The 13,414-nt window shown below is 41.9% G+C and overlaps 1 protein-coding gene across 3 annotated transcripts in view; it reads right to left on the bottom strand.

Moving 5' to 3' along the window:
- Nucleotides 1–3,312: 3,312 nt before the first annotated feature.
- Nucleotides 3,313–13,414, bottom strand: part of PTGR1 (prostaglandin reductase 1) — a 10,732-nt gene continuing 630 nt past the window's right edge. Inside the window, exons 1-10 of one of the 3 annotated variants that reach the window (XM_035309983.1) lie at nucleotides 13,245–13,262; nucleotides 13,012–13,118; nucleotides 10,748–10,793; nucleotides 10,133–10,192; nucleotides 8,758–8,925; nucleotides 7,421–7,538; nucleotides 6,965–7,120; nucleotides 6,007–6,112; nucleotides 4,823–4,941; nucleotides 3,313–3,887 (exon numbers count right to left, since the gene is read on the bottom strand). In XM_035309983.1, coding sequence (XP_035165874.1) covers nucleotides 3,777–3,887; nucleotides 4,823–4,941; nucleotides 6,007–6,112; nucleotides 6,965–7,120; nucleotides 7,421–7,538; nucleotides 8,758–8,925; nucleotides 10,133–10,192; nucleotides 10,748–10,793; nucleotides 13,012–13,117 — 990 coding nt within the window. In that variant the 5' untranslated portion in view covers nucleotide 13,118; nucleotides 13,245–13,262 and the 3' untranslated portion in view covers nucleotides 3,313–3,776. Of the gene's footprint in view, nucleotides 3,888–4,822; nucleotides 4,942–6,006; nucleotides 6,113–6,964; nucleotides 7,121–7,420; nucleotides 7,539–8,757; nucleotides 8,926–10,132; nucleotides 10,193–10,747; nucleotides 10,797–12,550; nucleotides 12,645–13,011; nucleotides 13,119–13,244; nucleotides 13,263–13,414 lie in introns of those variants that run through there. The other 2 variants (XM_035309984.1, XM_035309985.1) reach the window with 2 other exon arrangements.

Genomic DNA, 13,414 nt, shown 5'->3' with positions numbered 1-13,414 from the left:
GATCTGGATAGGCTGCACCGATGGGCCGAGGCCAACTGCATGAAGTTCAACAAGGCCAAGTGCCGGGTCCTGCACCTGGGGCCCAACAACCCCAAACAGAGCTACAGGCTGGGAGATGAGGGGTTGGAGAGCTGCCTGGCAGAGAAGGACCTGGGAGTAGTGGTTGATAGTCGGCTGAATATGAGCCAGCAGTGTGCTCAGGCGGCCAAGAAGGCCAGCGGCATCCTGGCTTGTGTAAGAAACAGCGTGGCCAGCAGGGCCAGGGAAGTGATTGCCCCCCTGTACTCGGCTCTGGTGAGGCCACACCTCGAGTACTGTGTTCAGTTTTGGGCCCCTCGCTACAAGAAGGACATGGAGTTGCTTGAGCGAGTCCAGAGAAGGACAACAAAGCTGGTGAAGGATCTGGAGAACAAGTCTTATGAGGAGCAGCTGAGGGAGCTGGAACTGTTTAGCCTGGAGAAGAGGAGGCTCAGGGGCGACCTTATTGCACTCTACAGCTACCTGAAAGGAGGCTGTAGCAAGGTGGCGGTTGGTCTATTCTCCCACGTGCCTGGTGACAGGACGAGGGGGAATGGGCTAAAGGTACATCAGGGGAGGTTTAGGTTGGATATTAGGAAGAACTTCTTTACTGAACGGGTTGTTAGTCACTGGAATAGGCTGCCCAGGGAAGTGGTTGAGTCACCATCCCTGGAGGTCTTTAAAAGACGTTTAGATGGAGGGCTTAGGGATATGGTTTAGTGGAAGATTTGTTAGCATTAGGTCGGAGGTTGGACTCGGTGATCTTGGAGGTCTCTTCCAAACTAGATTATTCTGTGATTCTGTGATTCTGTAACAGGGTGTAGCAAATCTACCATAGTTTCCAAAACATCTGCCTGTAGGTCTTGGTAAGTATACCAAGCACAAAGCTATAGTGAGGAGGAGAAGTCTGACTGGGAGCTGTGTGTTGGATGCAGCTGCTGGCCCTCACTGCATGGGACTAGTAGGTGGTGAGCTGTGTTAGCTGAGCAGAGCTGGAACTATGATGTGTCCTCCTTAGTTTTGGCCCCCTTCATTTCAGTGGATGTTTCTTGCAGGTTAAGATGCCTACAGATTTGGTAAGGATCACATAGAAAAGTTGAGGGAACTTTGAAAAAGTTGTGTGGTGACAATGGGGAAATCCAAGTGAAATTCCTCTTCTTCTCTGGCATTGGTCCAAGCTGGTAAACAGTGGGTGCAGTAGTGTGGGAGCTGCATGTGGACTTGCTCCCACTTGCAGCTGGCTGAGAAAACAAGTTTGTGCCATACAAGTCTCCACAAGGTGGCAGTGACTGTTTCTGTAGATTTTTTTTTAATATATATATATATATATATATATATATATGTACACTCACTCTGGGAATGCTTTGTGCCTTTTCCTTTGCACTGGGGTGGTGGTAGCTCTAGGTAATGGGCTACACGAGAGCATGGGGCTTTCTAGAATTCCAAGAAACTCTAGAACTCCTCTTCCTTTCCCAGAAAGCTTCTATGTTCAGTTTCAAAGTGCTAGCATTAGACAAAGAGTGACGGCAACCAGTGTTTGCCTGCTCACAGTCCTTGTGCAACTGGATGGAAGACAGACTGGACAGCAATGATACTACTAAAACTGCCTAAAAACACAAGTCATTTATTGGCAGACAGGGCCTATCCCAGTACTGCACAGTTCTACCTTTGCTCTCCACAGGACCCTGTCACCTAAATTATTTATGCCAGCTGTACTCACAAGGTTAGTTTGTCTGCTTCAAAGAGGGACATAGGCAAAGGGCAGGAAAAATACAAAATGTGTGTGAACTTTAACCTGTCTTTACTCTTGTGCCACTGACACTCTCTCTCCCATTACACTCAGGAAAAAATATTTTGTTTTTAATACTCTTTTTTTCATCAGCATACTGAAAAAAAAAAAAAGAAAAAAAAAAAAGAAAAGAAATGCAATTATGTTTGCAGAAGTTTTAAAACTACAAGGACAACCAGTGGAGAAACCACTGGGAGAACTCAAGGCGATACCTCACTACCTGACAATGAAAGGCATTATTGGTATTATTCATGTCAGCATGGATCCTAGTATATAAGAAAGTCTGAATTTTCTGGAAGAAACAGCTGTGTTCATACTGAAGTTCACAGGTGGGGCAAGTTTGTTGTTGTTATTTTACAACTAAAGCTATGTTTTTGTAGTGTAACTACCTTGCAAAATCAACTGCAGTTCATGAAGCATAAAATCTATATACTGACCACAAGGGGAACATACAGCTCAGTGTTTTATTACAAAGCAGGCTGAAGATGGAATTCTTCTGACAAATCATTTTACAAGGGACAGGAACCCCCTGTGGCTGTTCTTAATTCACTACAAATCACAACTTTACTCGAAACAAAAGATGATGAAATTAGTGACCTTAAAACAATTCAGTATTTTAGGACTTGCAAGTCTTCTGAAAATTTCTCAGTAAAGAAAGGTCAAACAAAAGCAGGCCTCTAGACAGAAGACTTGAAACCTACTGGCAACAAAATCCGTTTTCTTTTTTATCTTTTTCCACACTGTGCAGTGGTATTAATTTTCTCAGAGGCCAATTGAAAACCACAGCATTGGAGCTAACACAAACTGGCGAGCCTTTCCCTTCAGAAACCCCTATAAAGCAACAAGCACCTCTCCTCTAGTAGTTATTCTAAATCTTAAATGATCTCTTCCTGTTGACAGATAGATCATCTAATTCTGCTCCTGTAAAGACACTAGGGCCTTTTACAATCTGTCTTCATAGATGAATAACAAGAAAACAAAAATTAACCCAGAATTCTATATCTGTGTTCATTCTTCACCTGAAAATGGAAGGAACATCACCACCTTCTGTAACCTAACTGTGGCTAATAATGTTCTTGTTCAGCTCTTTCAACACGTCTAAGATAATTATTGTTGCTAATCTGTGTGTCTCCTTCACTCAGCACCATGGGGGTCCTGCACACGAATGTAGCACAGATAGGGCCAGCATACGGCTGTCATCTTCAGGGACAGCCAGGGTGAACAGCGTGGCAAGCCCAGCTTGAAGCTTAGACACCAATCCCCACATTATTCAAGGAAATATGTGACTTAGCCATACCACCCATATTGTGGGATTTGCTGGGAGAAATAAGGTGACTAAAATATTGCAAGCATGTGTGTTAAGTGCCAGGGAGTTAAGAGCAGGGCATTCCACAAGGAGAACTGTAACACAAGTGAAGTATTCATTAATAGGTTTATTTTTTTCCTTTCCATAGGCCCAGAATAACTAAGATGCCTATATTTCCTGATATTAAAAAAAAAAAAAAAATTGCCAGCCTTGTGAGGAAACTGGGAACCCCTGCACAGTTAGCCTGATCTTTGCTCCTTAATATTGTTTACAAAATAAAATTCCCTCTTGCTGAGTTCTGGGCCAAATCAATAGGTAAACATTAGTCATCAGATGTGCCATCAGCTGGGAAGCCTTTCAGAATGGCCCTTTTCTTTCTATGAGTCCACCTAGATTTGTTCAAACTACTATTAAATCAGTTACAGTTCTGATGAGGTTTAACAGATTTAAGGCTTTTTTGTTTATCTTTGGGAAGCAAGTCTCAAGTTCTTCAAGAGCAAGGCCTTTGACATACATTACAGTTATGTGACCAATTATTAAGGGGTTATCTTCACCAACGTCCACCAAAAATACTGAAATATACCTTTTGAACAGTGAGTTAAAAGCACTTATCTGAACAGAATCACATTCTCCTTTGCCTGCCTCCCCAGGAATATGCAACCTTCAGACTTTTACAATAGCTTTTCCAAGATTTTCTCCCTTTAACATTCCAATGAAAGCTGCTGGCATGTTCTCAAATCCTTCAGTGACGTGTTCATGGTACTTCAATTTTCCCTGTCAAAAGGAAGAAAGGAAACTTCTGAGTGCTCATTCATCAGCTGCTTAGTTTTCACAATCTTCATGAGACTAAATTGCCACCAACAAATTTTCACCAGGGTAACTTTGCAAAACTAGGTTTGGATATAGTGATTATATAAAGGAATCCACTTTTGTAGCAAGATTCCGCCCCTTGTAGTCAGAAGAGGGAGCAAAAGTCACTGCTGAAAAAAATCACCAGAACAGATTTAATGCTTCTCAGTCCCCAAACAATGGACAAGTACATTGTTTCCTCAAAGCCAGGCCTGTTTCTATCTGCAGTGAAGAGTGGAATTACAAATCAAAATGACAGATCAAAATGATAAGCCTCCCCAGATTCTCAATTTGTAAGAGATAAAAGCCTTTTAGCCTTCGATGTTCACAACTCACATATTTTTCACAGCCATGAATCAAGTTTTAAACTCAGCCTCCATTTAGAAAAATAAAATTAAAGAAAAAAAAATCCTAGTAACTCCCTTTAGAGCCCAGCTCCCAGTTCCATAAGGGCACTGATTTTTGCCACTAATTCGAGCACAAGAGTACAATGCTTGCTCATACTACAAATGAAAGGAGATTTCTGAAGGAGAAATAGAGGAATTACTCTAAATAAGAAACTCTTAATTGCCATAGAATTGTTTAGAATGGTTCTGGAAGGATCCTCTTCCAAAGCTTGTATGTATTCTGGGATTCTAAGTTAAGACCATAGGCTAATATCACAAGTCTCAGTGAAGTGGAAAGGCATCAGGCGTATTCAGTATGGTTTGAGTGTCCTCAAAAGGCTCAAAGATCATGTCAGGTAGAAGAAAATCATACCAGGACTTCACTTCACCAGCTATGACAAGAGACACACCCTTGCAAAGAGGTAAGCCATGGTGCAAGTACACCTTAAAGAAAATTATCCCTTCCTTTCTTACCTCCAGGACCCATTTCAGCAGTGCCTTCTGACCTTCCTCCCGGCGGTTATTCCAGCGAGTGACAATAAACCCTTCCATATGAAGCTCCTTGAAGATCATTGGAATCTGAACATAAGGTCCTGCAGGAGAAAGGAACCAACCCTCAAGCTGCCTGTAATGCCAGTCTCATTTAAAATGAGACCCAGTGCATAAGGAGAGCTTTTAGCCAGAAAAGGACACTGAATCACATTGTTCCAGCCAGAGGCAGCTTCAATTGTTTCCAAAAAGAATTTCAAGAATAATAAGATCATGGGTTCAGGGACAGAGCCACCCAGGAAAACAAAGCTCTGAGCTGTTAAAGCTGTGTGAGGCTGAACACCCAGCACTTGAGAAAAGTTTCATTCAGAAGTAAAATGGCCTTTGCTGAGGGGCTTCAGCTTAATCCTCAAAGTACTGTTTTAACTGATTATTAGATAGGACTGCCGAGCTCTGGTGTTCTTGGCTAAAGCTCAGAAAAAGTTACATACATAAAAAAAAAAGTTCCCTCAGTAATAAAAACGTGTGATAATCTCCCCACTTGAAAAAGCCCGTCCCATTTTTGAAGTGATTTGAGAGTCTAAAGTCAAAGAGAATGCAGTTCCTAAAAACACTCGTTTCTTCTAGAATGCACATTTGGAAAATTTAATGCTACTGAATATTAATTTCAGACATATTTCCCAACAGTTTCACCAGTAACTGAAATGTTTGTACTGATGAGATGGGGAAAGAAAGAAACAAACAAGCACACACACACAAATTAAAACCAAGCTATCTCATCTAAAAACCTGAGGGAAATCCTTTTTCTCATCTGAAAGTATGCATGGTGTAAATGCCATCATTCCACCACACCTGATGTGTTCCACTGATCTGTATCTGCTCAGAGCCCTGGGGATTCTTATTTCATATAGTTCAGTCTCTCCTTCATTTCTAATCAGCTGATGTTCTCCATCTGATATGAGTGTGTACTAAGCAGTATGACTGCATGTACACGTAAGTGTGGTCACACAACAGCTGCCCTAGAGCAGTGGTTTGTTATCTGAATATACACACACAAACTCAACTAGCAGGCTGAAATAACCAGCAAAATCTCAAGAATCTCCCACTATGTCCCACTCTGCTGTCATCAAATAGTAACTAAACCTAGAAACGTGGAAGTTGGCACACACCTTTCTGGGGCATGGAGTCATTGTACTGAGAGATGGCTCCACAGACTGCAATCCTTCCATATTTCTTCATGTGGTTGATGGCAATACTGGAAAATTCTCCACCCACCTACACGAAGCAGAGGATGTGCAACATTAAGAGAAAACCCACTGTTTGGCAATGACTACCAAAAACTTGCCAGCATTGAGATGTGCTGAAAAGAACGGGTTCAATCAAGGGGTGGACAGTTGAGTTCCATTCCTCCAAAGACTGTGGCTGCAGCAACCCTTACTCTTAGTCAATGCCTATGAGGACTACATCACCTTTCTAAAAATTACCTATGAACGTAGGGAACCAGTTTTAACTCTGCATCTGCCTCACAAAGCTTGGTATAATGCATACACAAATTAAAGAAAAGTGGGCTTGTTCTCTGGCTTGAGGGTGAACTGACATGGTTTGACTGCAGCCATACTCTTAAACTCTCCCAGTCTATAGAACAAGATATTCACCTTCAAACAGCCCACTGAGACCAGTCCACGTTGCCTGCTAACACGAGCTCTACCAGTGAGAGGTCAGAAACCATAGACAAACCTCTCTAGGAATTTTTATAAGTGCAAATTGCAACTGCTTTGTTTACTGGTACTACCCTTGTAGCCACTTGGACCACATAACATGGGGCCATTCATCCTCCCTCCTTTTCCAGAAACAGCAGAAGACTGCATGTTCCAAGGTGGGGCCAGGAATAGGCATGTTGCTCTCTGTTCAGCTTCAGTTAGCACTAACAATCCAACTTTGCCTTTCAGTGTTTATTCTGTCTGTTACCACCCAAGGCAGCTGCAGAAAAATCTGGGAAGGGAACAGGGAAGCAGTAAGCTCTTACAGAACCTATGTATCACTTAAATGAAACTCCATACTGAGTTCCTGCTATAGTCTAAGGAAAATAATAGTCTATTCAGGGCAAGGCCCTCTTTCTGAACTCACATTGTCAAAGAAACAGTCATAGCCATCAGGAGAGGCTTTACGCAGTGCTTCATCCAAAGATGTAACGGTCTTGTAATTAAAGGCTTCATCAAAGCCTATTTTTTTCAGATAAGCAACCTTGTCATCTGAGCCAGCACAGCCAACCACTTTGCAACCCTGCAAGGAAAGAAAGAAAAATATTTCTAAATGCCCTCACAACACGGGATGTCACTCAGAGTGTTGGATGGAGGGCTCACCCTTAAATTCACTTGTTGTGACCCTAGGAGTTCCTGAGCTCTCGCAAACCAAAGCTAGCTTTGCTACATCTTCAGCAGCTTGTTCCATCTCAAGAGCTTACTACAGGCACGCCTTCAGCAATGCTTGCCCTCCTGATCATTCATGGCCTTGATCATTCATGGTCTCAGAAGGCCAGGTCGGCCTTCTGACATGGAAGGACAAACAGTTCATGCCACTCACCCCAATTTTAGCAAGCTGCCCCACCACAGAGCCTACAGCACCTGCTGCAGCATTAACCAGCACTGTGTCTCCTGGCTTCATTTTGCAGACCTCGAACAGACCAAAATATGCGGTAAGGCTGTGAAGAAAAAGAAAGATGCTCAACAAGCAATAAAAGAAAACAGATACGGAGGTCTGCATTGACCACGATAAACTGAAATATCAACACAACTAGAACAAGATTTAATTTTCCTCATTCCTTAAAAAATACTATTAAAAAAAAAAAAAAAGAAAGAAAGAAAGAAAGAAAGAAAAAAAAGGTGTAACTTTCTAAATTGGCTTGTAAGCACATTCACTTCCATTATAAGGCTTACAGCCACTCCAGAAAAATAAGACACACTACTGGGAAGCTGGATGGTGTGGTAGAAGTCTGCCTTATGTGAAAACTGCTTTCCTTGGGCTCACAAGTTGAAGAAGTAAGAATTAATGAGATCAACTGGCCCAGAATCCCAAGAAGTTTCTCTTTAATTTCTTCTAACTTCAGGTATAGAGCTTCCCACTTGTTCCTAATTGAAAGGGTGAATTGCTGCTGTCTAGAAAATGATGCATCTGGAGTGATGTCAAAATGAAATCTGAGGAGTTCTGCATCACTCAGAATACTACTACAATTTTCAAAGCCTTTTGTGTCAGCAAGACTCACAGAGTCCTGAACTCCTGTACAAACAACACAGAAGGAGATAAGAAATATGAGCAGGATTCTGAGAGAAAGCAATAGTGTGATTATGGCTTCCCCTGAATAATAGCTCTGTGTGAGCTGTGCAGCAGTGTGATTTAAAGGACTGCTATTTTCCTCCATCTTAAAACAGCTGTCTCTTGCCATTTTGGTGACAATTCTGGAAATACAGTGATAGCAGAAGAGCACAATAGGCAGAAGCAGACTGGCCCATAAACCACTGTAATTCAATCCACTCAGTTAATTAAATAATAGTTAATAATGAAAAAGTTAATAAATAAATAAATAAATTAAATAATAATCCACTCAGGTTAATCCAGACTGGACTTGATTTTTTCCAGCCCCTCCTGGATCCTCTTCCTGCATTACCACAGATCCTCAAGGACTGGCACCCTAATCTCCAAGGCAAATCTCCGATCAAAAGGATGGACCAAACTTCAGACCCTCTGTAGGGTGAGGGCATCCTGACACATACATGTTTTCTGTGTTTTTTTTTTTTCTTTTTCTTTTTTTAAAGCAGAGTGACCAGACAGCATAGTAGTAGAAAAAGATGATGGAAAGAAGATCAGAAACACCCTGCATAGTAAAATCCAGAGGACAGCTTCCTCTGAATCATAATACTCACCCTGGCATGCCAACTGTCCCAAGAGCCAGAGACTTGGGGAGTGATTCTGGCCAGCTTGAAGGAAGGAGATGGAGGCCTTTCCCATCGGAGATGAAATGACTTCTCCAGCCACTATTAGCCGCAACAAAGGCCCCAACTGCAAAAGCTGGATTCTTGCTTTCTATAATCCTGTTCAAGCAAAGAAAAAAAAAAAGTGGTTTTTGTTTGTTTGTTTGTTTTTGTTTGTTTGTTTTTAATGAATATCCTGTCAGAGAGAAAATCTTAACTGTCTCTTTCCTCTTTTATTCCTGTTGCCCTTTGATGCAGGAGAAAAAAAACACTTCATGTCAGGACATTTAGTGCATACCCTACTGATGCTCTAGGCTTCTGAAATGGCTACTATCTCTTATCAGCATAGGAAAACTGGGCATGAGGATTCTAAACTCAGCCTGACCCATGACAAACAACTAGCATCAGTCTGGTATGAATTCAGACTAGGCTCCAATGAGCTCAAAGGTAGGAAAGAGGATGCTGGGATTAAGGATGGAAAAGCAAGAAGCTAAATCACAAACAGGCTACAACAAGCAGTTCCCTTTTCAGAAAACCTGCACCTCCTTTAAAAGTTGAAGATCCTGAAGATGGAACCTCTTGTTGTAACAAAATGCTCCTTAGGAACAGATGGAAGGCAGTATCCAATAATAATAATTTCCTCTATGCAAAATGGAAATTCTACTTTCTCAGCCCAACAGGAAGATTAGCTTGGGAAGGAGTAGGTAAGCACCCTTGAAATACTGAAAATATCCCAGCCTTCAGTTTTCCTGCAGAGAACCACAAGAGTCAGAGGCTACAGATGTTCTCAGACAGCTACTTAGAGGCAGCGCAGCAGGATCAAGCAAAGGGAACCATCTGTATAGCTAAATCATTACCACAAGATTATAAAAGGATAGATTTAAGATCAGATAGCCTTTTGGCTACATCTAGAGTTGCATCTTAGGTGACACTGAGATAGTCACAGCTGGAATTGTCAGCACACATGGTCTGGGGCTTGCAATTTCTGCACATCTGATTTTAAAATGTGAAGCTGGCCCTTCATGCCATTTACAAAGGTTGGCAATTTGTGCCTTTCCTTGTAATATTGACTCCAGAAATAACACATAGTTTACACCAGAGGCCTAGATGTTCTCCAAGAACGTAAAAGAGGTTCTTTGAGGAAAAATATATTCCATCCCATTGTAGATAAGGAATACAGTTTGAGCAGTATGTAGACTCATAAAAAAAAAAAAAAAAAAAAAAAAAAAAAAAAAACAGACACACAGACTGCAATGTCCCAGATGTCAGTACATTTCTTTAACGTTTGCCACATGGATGGACAACAAGAACTGAAGATCTTACTTACCTGGCAACCTGTGTGCCTATCATTATGTCTCCTTCCTTCATGTCCCTTTGACTATAAGGTCTGTAACACAGGCAGAGACACAGCTTATTGTAAGCAACTTCCATGATCTTCCAAGTATACTATGAAGTAGTAGCTACTGCCTCACCCAGAAACGGTATAAGCAGTGATGCCAAGCAGACCACAAAGAGCTTGTCAAAGTAACAACAAAATTGGATGATTTCCATGGACACCTACTCAAGCATCCCATCCTGACTGAACACTGAGCTAAAGCGTCCAAGACAGGACAGCGTTAATCTTCCCTGCATGGTCCACCATTACAAAAGTCTGAGACGCCAAATAATTATTTCTGAGACTAGGGTCTACTGGACTTCCTCATAGCTCTGGGTCAAATTTCCCAGTCTTCTTCTCCTTGAATTACTGACTATTAGTACGGGCATATCAGCAATGGACTATTTAGAATATGTATCCTTAAGTACTAGCTTGCTAAAATCTGGGACTCTGGAAATGTGGGACACTCCCAGTATATGTTCTTTTAAGGTTCATTTGTGAGCTCAAGTGAGTTAGCGAGCAACTTAAAAAGTTGGGGAAAAAGAAAACAAGGGGAAGAAGACATACCTCATGTAAGGATCAACACTAAGAAACACTGATTCAAGCAGCAACTCTGAAACAAAAGAAAAAGCAAATTCCTGGGCATCAGCAGTACAATAAGCATAAGTTCCACAAGGCAGTCTTTTAACAAAAGGCTTAGGAATTCCCAGAAGTTCAAAAACCCCATATATCAGCATAAAAAAAACTATCCAAAAGAAGCTACGACATTCGGTAGCTTTGTCTGGATTACCACTGTGCTCTTACAAGACACTTTCAGAAGTGTCTCTGGAAAGTTAGCTTCTCTTCTGTCCTGTTTATCTGCCTCCTCTCTCTGCAGAAGACTCAGTAGGCCAAAACCCCTGAACAAAACACTTAACTTTTTTGACCTATGTATATAAAAAGCCTTCTCAGGATTCATCCAGTAGAGGGTGGTAAGAGACCTTGGCACATATGATATACACCACTTTGCTCCCTTGAACAGAAAGCTCACGTTTTCTAGGTAGCTTAATTCGCGTTAGTTGTTCACCTCCATCTAATAATGCTTTTCATTGCCCATGCTGCAGCAGCCGAGTTAACATAAGCTAGAAATATATTTGGATACAAATATTCCTCCACAGCTCAGAGTAAGCAGGAAGAAAACTGTGTAACATAGGAAAGGCTGCCTCTTTAACATGACTCCACGTCATTTCAATACCTGCAAGCATCATTCTTTTTTCTTAAATGTGTATGAACTCTACAGAACTACACATGCTATAAAACTGCTTTAAAGTATGTGTAAGATAAATCACCTTTCAAACCTTTAACTTGTAAACCTTACTACTAGCACTTTAATGAGTTTTCTTTGACACACCTAAACTGGAGTAAATTTTGTAAAGGACAAACAGTGGGGTGAGGTTCAAAACAGCACGGTGTGGATATGCATGTGAAGCCAAAAATCAAGGTTCATTCTTTTATCAACATCTCCAGCATTAAGTAAGTTATTATAATCCCCACCCTTTTCAAAACATAAACACACAAGTAAAGCCTGTGTATTTTTTTTTCTATTTTTATTCACATTCTCATGCTGTTAAAATGGTGAAAATCGTAGATAAGCATTGTTAAAAAGTAGATTTTGAATGCAGGTCTTCCCTTGTTACTTCTTTAAATGAAAGACCAGCCCCAGTTGACTCCAGCCTTAATGATTCCCAGTTATGGGCTCACTCTCGCTGCAGTGGGAGTCCCCCATGACTATCTCTCAATATAAAAAAAAATCCAAGTAAAATTCTCCTATGAATTCTCCTTCATTCTCCTAAGAAGAAATACGAAGAGAGCTGGGGATGTTCAGCCTGAAGAAGAGAAGGCTCCAAGGAGACCTCATTGTGGCCTTTTAATACTTAATGGGGTCTTATAAAAAGGATGGAGAGGGACCCTTTACTCGGGTAGATAATGATAGAACAGGGGGGAATGGTTTTCAACTAAAAGAGGATAGATTTAGATTTAACATTAGGAAGAAATTTTGCACTGTAAGGGTACTGAGACACTAGCACAGGTTGCCCAGAGAAGCTGTGGATGCCCCATACCTGGAGGTGCCCAAGGCCAGGCTGGATGGGGCCTTGGCCAACCTGACCTAGTGGGAGGTGTCCCTGCCCATGGCAGGGGGTTGGAACTGGCTGATCTTTAAGGTCCCTTCTAACCCAAGACTTCCTATGATTCTATTAAATGATTCTTTGAAAACCTACTGCCAGAGGTTACCATCTTCTCCAGCCTCCTCCAAAGGGTTTTGCAAGGTAAAGCAGATGACAATTTTACAACAGTAAAGCATGTTTGTATATTACTAGAGTTACATCACTGCTGTGGCCAAGGTTCACTTCTCTTTCTCCTTCTAAGTTAAATGAATTCCATTTCCTAACAACAGCTGGTTTTGAGGGTGTATCACTTCAGCAATTTTCTCCAGCAAGGTTTATTTGCAAACAGAGTTGAAAACCTTTGCCATGAGGCACCATGTGTGATTAAGTGCTGTGGGACTTTGAAAGGCATGCCAGAGCCACCACATGCTGGAGCTGAAGAGTTCAGCCTCCTAATTCTGTGTGTATAATCAGATGCCAGCACGTCTCAAAATGCACTAAACCCATCAGTACACATGTCCTTGAGCAATTGCTCTGCTCTGCCAAGGCACATGGCTTGCCACAAGCTGTGCCAAGCCTTTTGGTGAAAATCTGAGCTAGAGAAACATACAGACAGTTCTACAAATGCACAGCCATACGTCAGCAACACAACAACCTCCACGCAACAGCTGATGGCACTCCACTTACCTCCATCCTTTAGGCTTGGCAGCTCTATCTTTTTCAGGTCAAAGTTGCTGGGCTTGGGGAAACCCTCAAAATGCTTCTTCAGCACCCACACCTTGGCAGTCACCATTCTGCAAAACAAACAGCACAGTCAGTGAGCGCCTACCAGAGACATCAAATAGCATCAAGCCACTAGCTGGGGCTGCTTGTGATTCTGGGGAACACAAAAGCCCAAGCTTGGCTGCCTGCTGTTGCACAAGGAGGCTTCTGCTTGCACCCTGCAGCAGCAGTATCTGCCCCAGCACATCTCTGAAAAGCATGCTCACTGTCATGCAGCCTGTCTGGCAGCAAGCGTGGCGTGGGAGGTCAGCCCCAGCAGGAGGCACAGCTACTATGCTAAAGAAAATCCGCTGATTTAAAGAAAAAA

This window comes from Oxyura jamaicensis, chromosome Z (genome assembly GCF_011077185.1).
Source record: "Oxyura jamaicensis isolate SHBP4307 breed ruddy duck chromosome Z, BPBGC_Ojam_1.0, whole genome shotgun sequence".
NCBI classification, from domain to species: Eukaryota; Metazoa; Chordata; class Aves; order Anseriformes; family Anatidae; genus Oxyura; species Oxyura jamaicensis.
The sequence above is the reverse complement of the archived record's forward strand: the minus strand, read 5'-3'. Positions and strand labels throughout refer to the sequence as shown.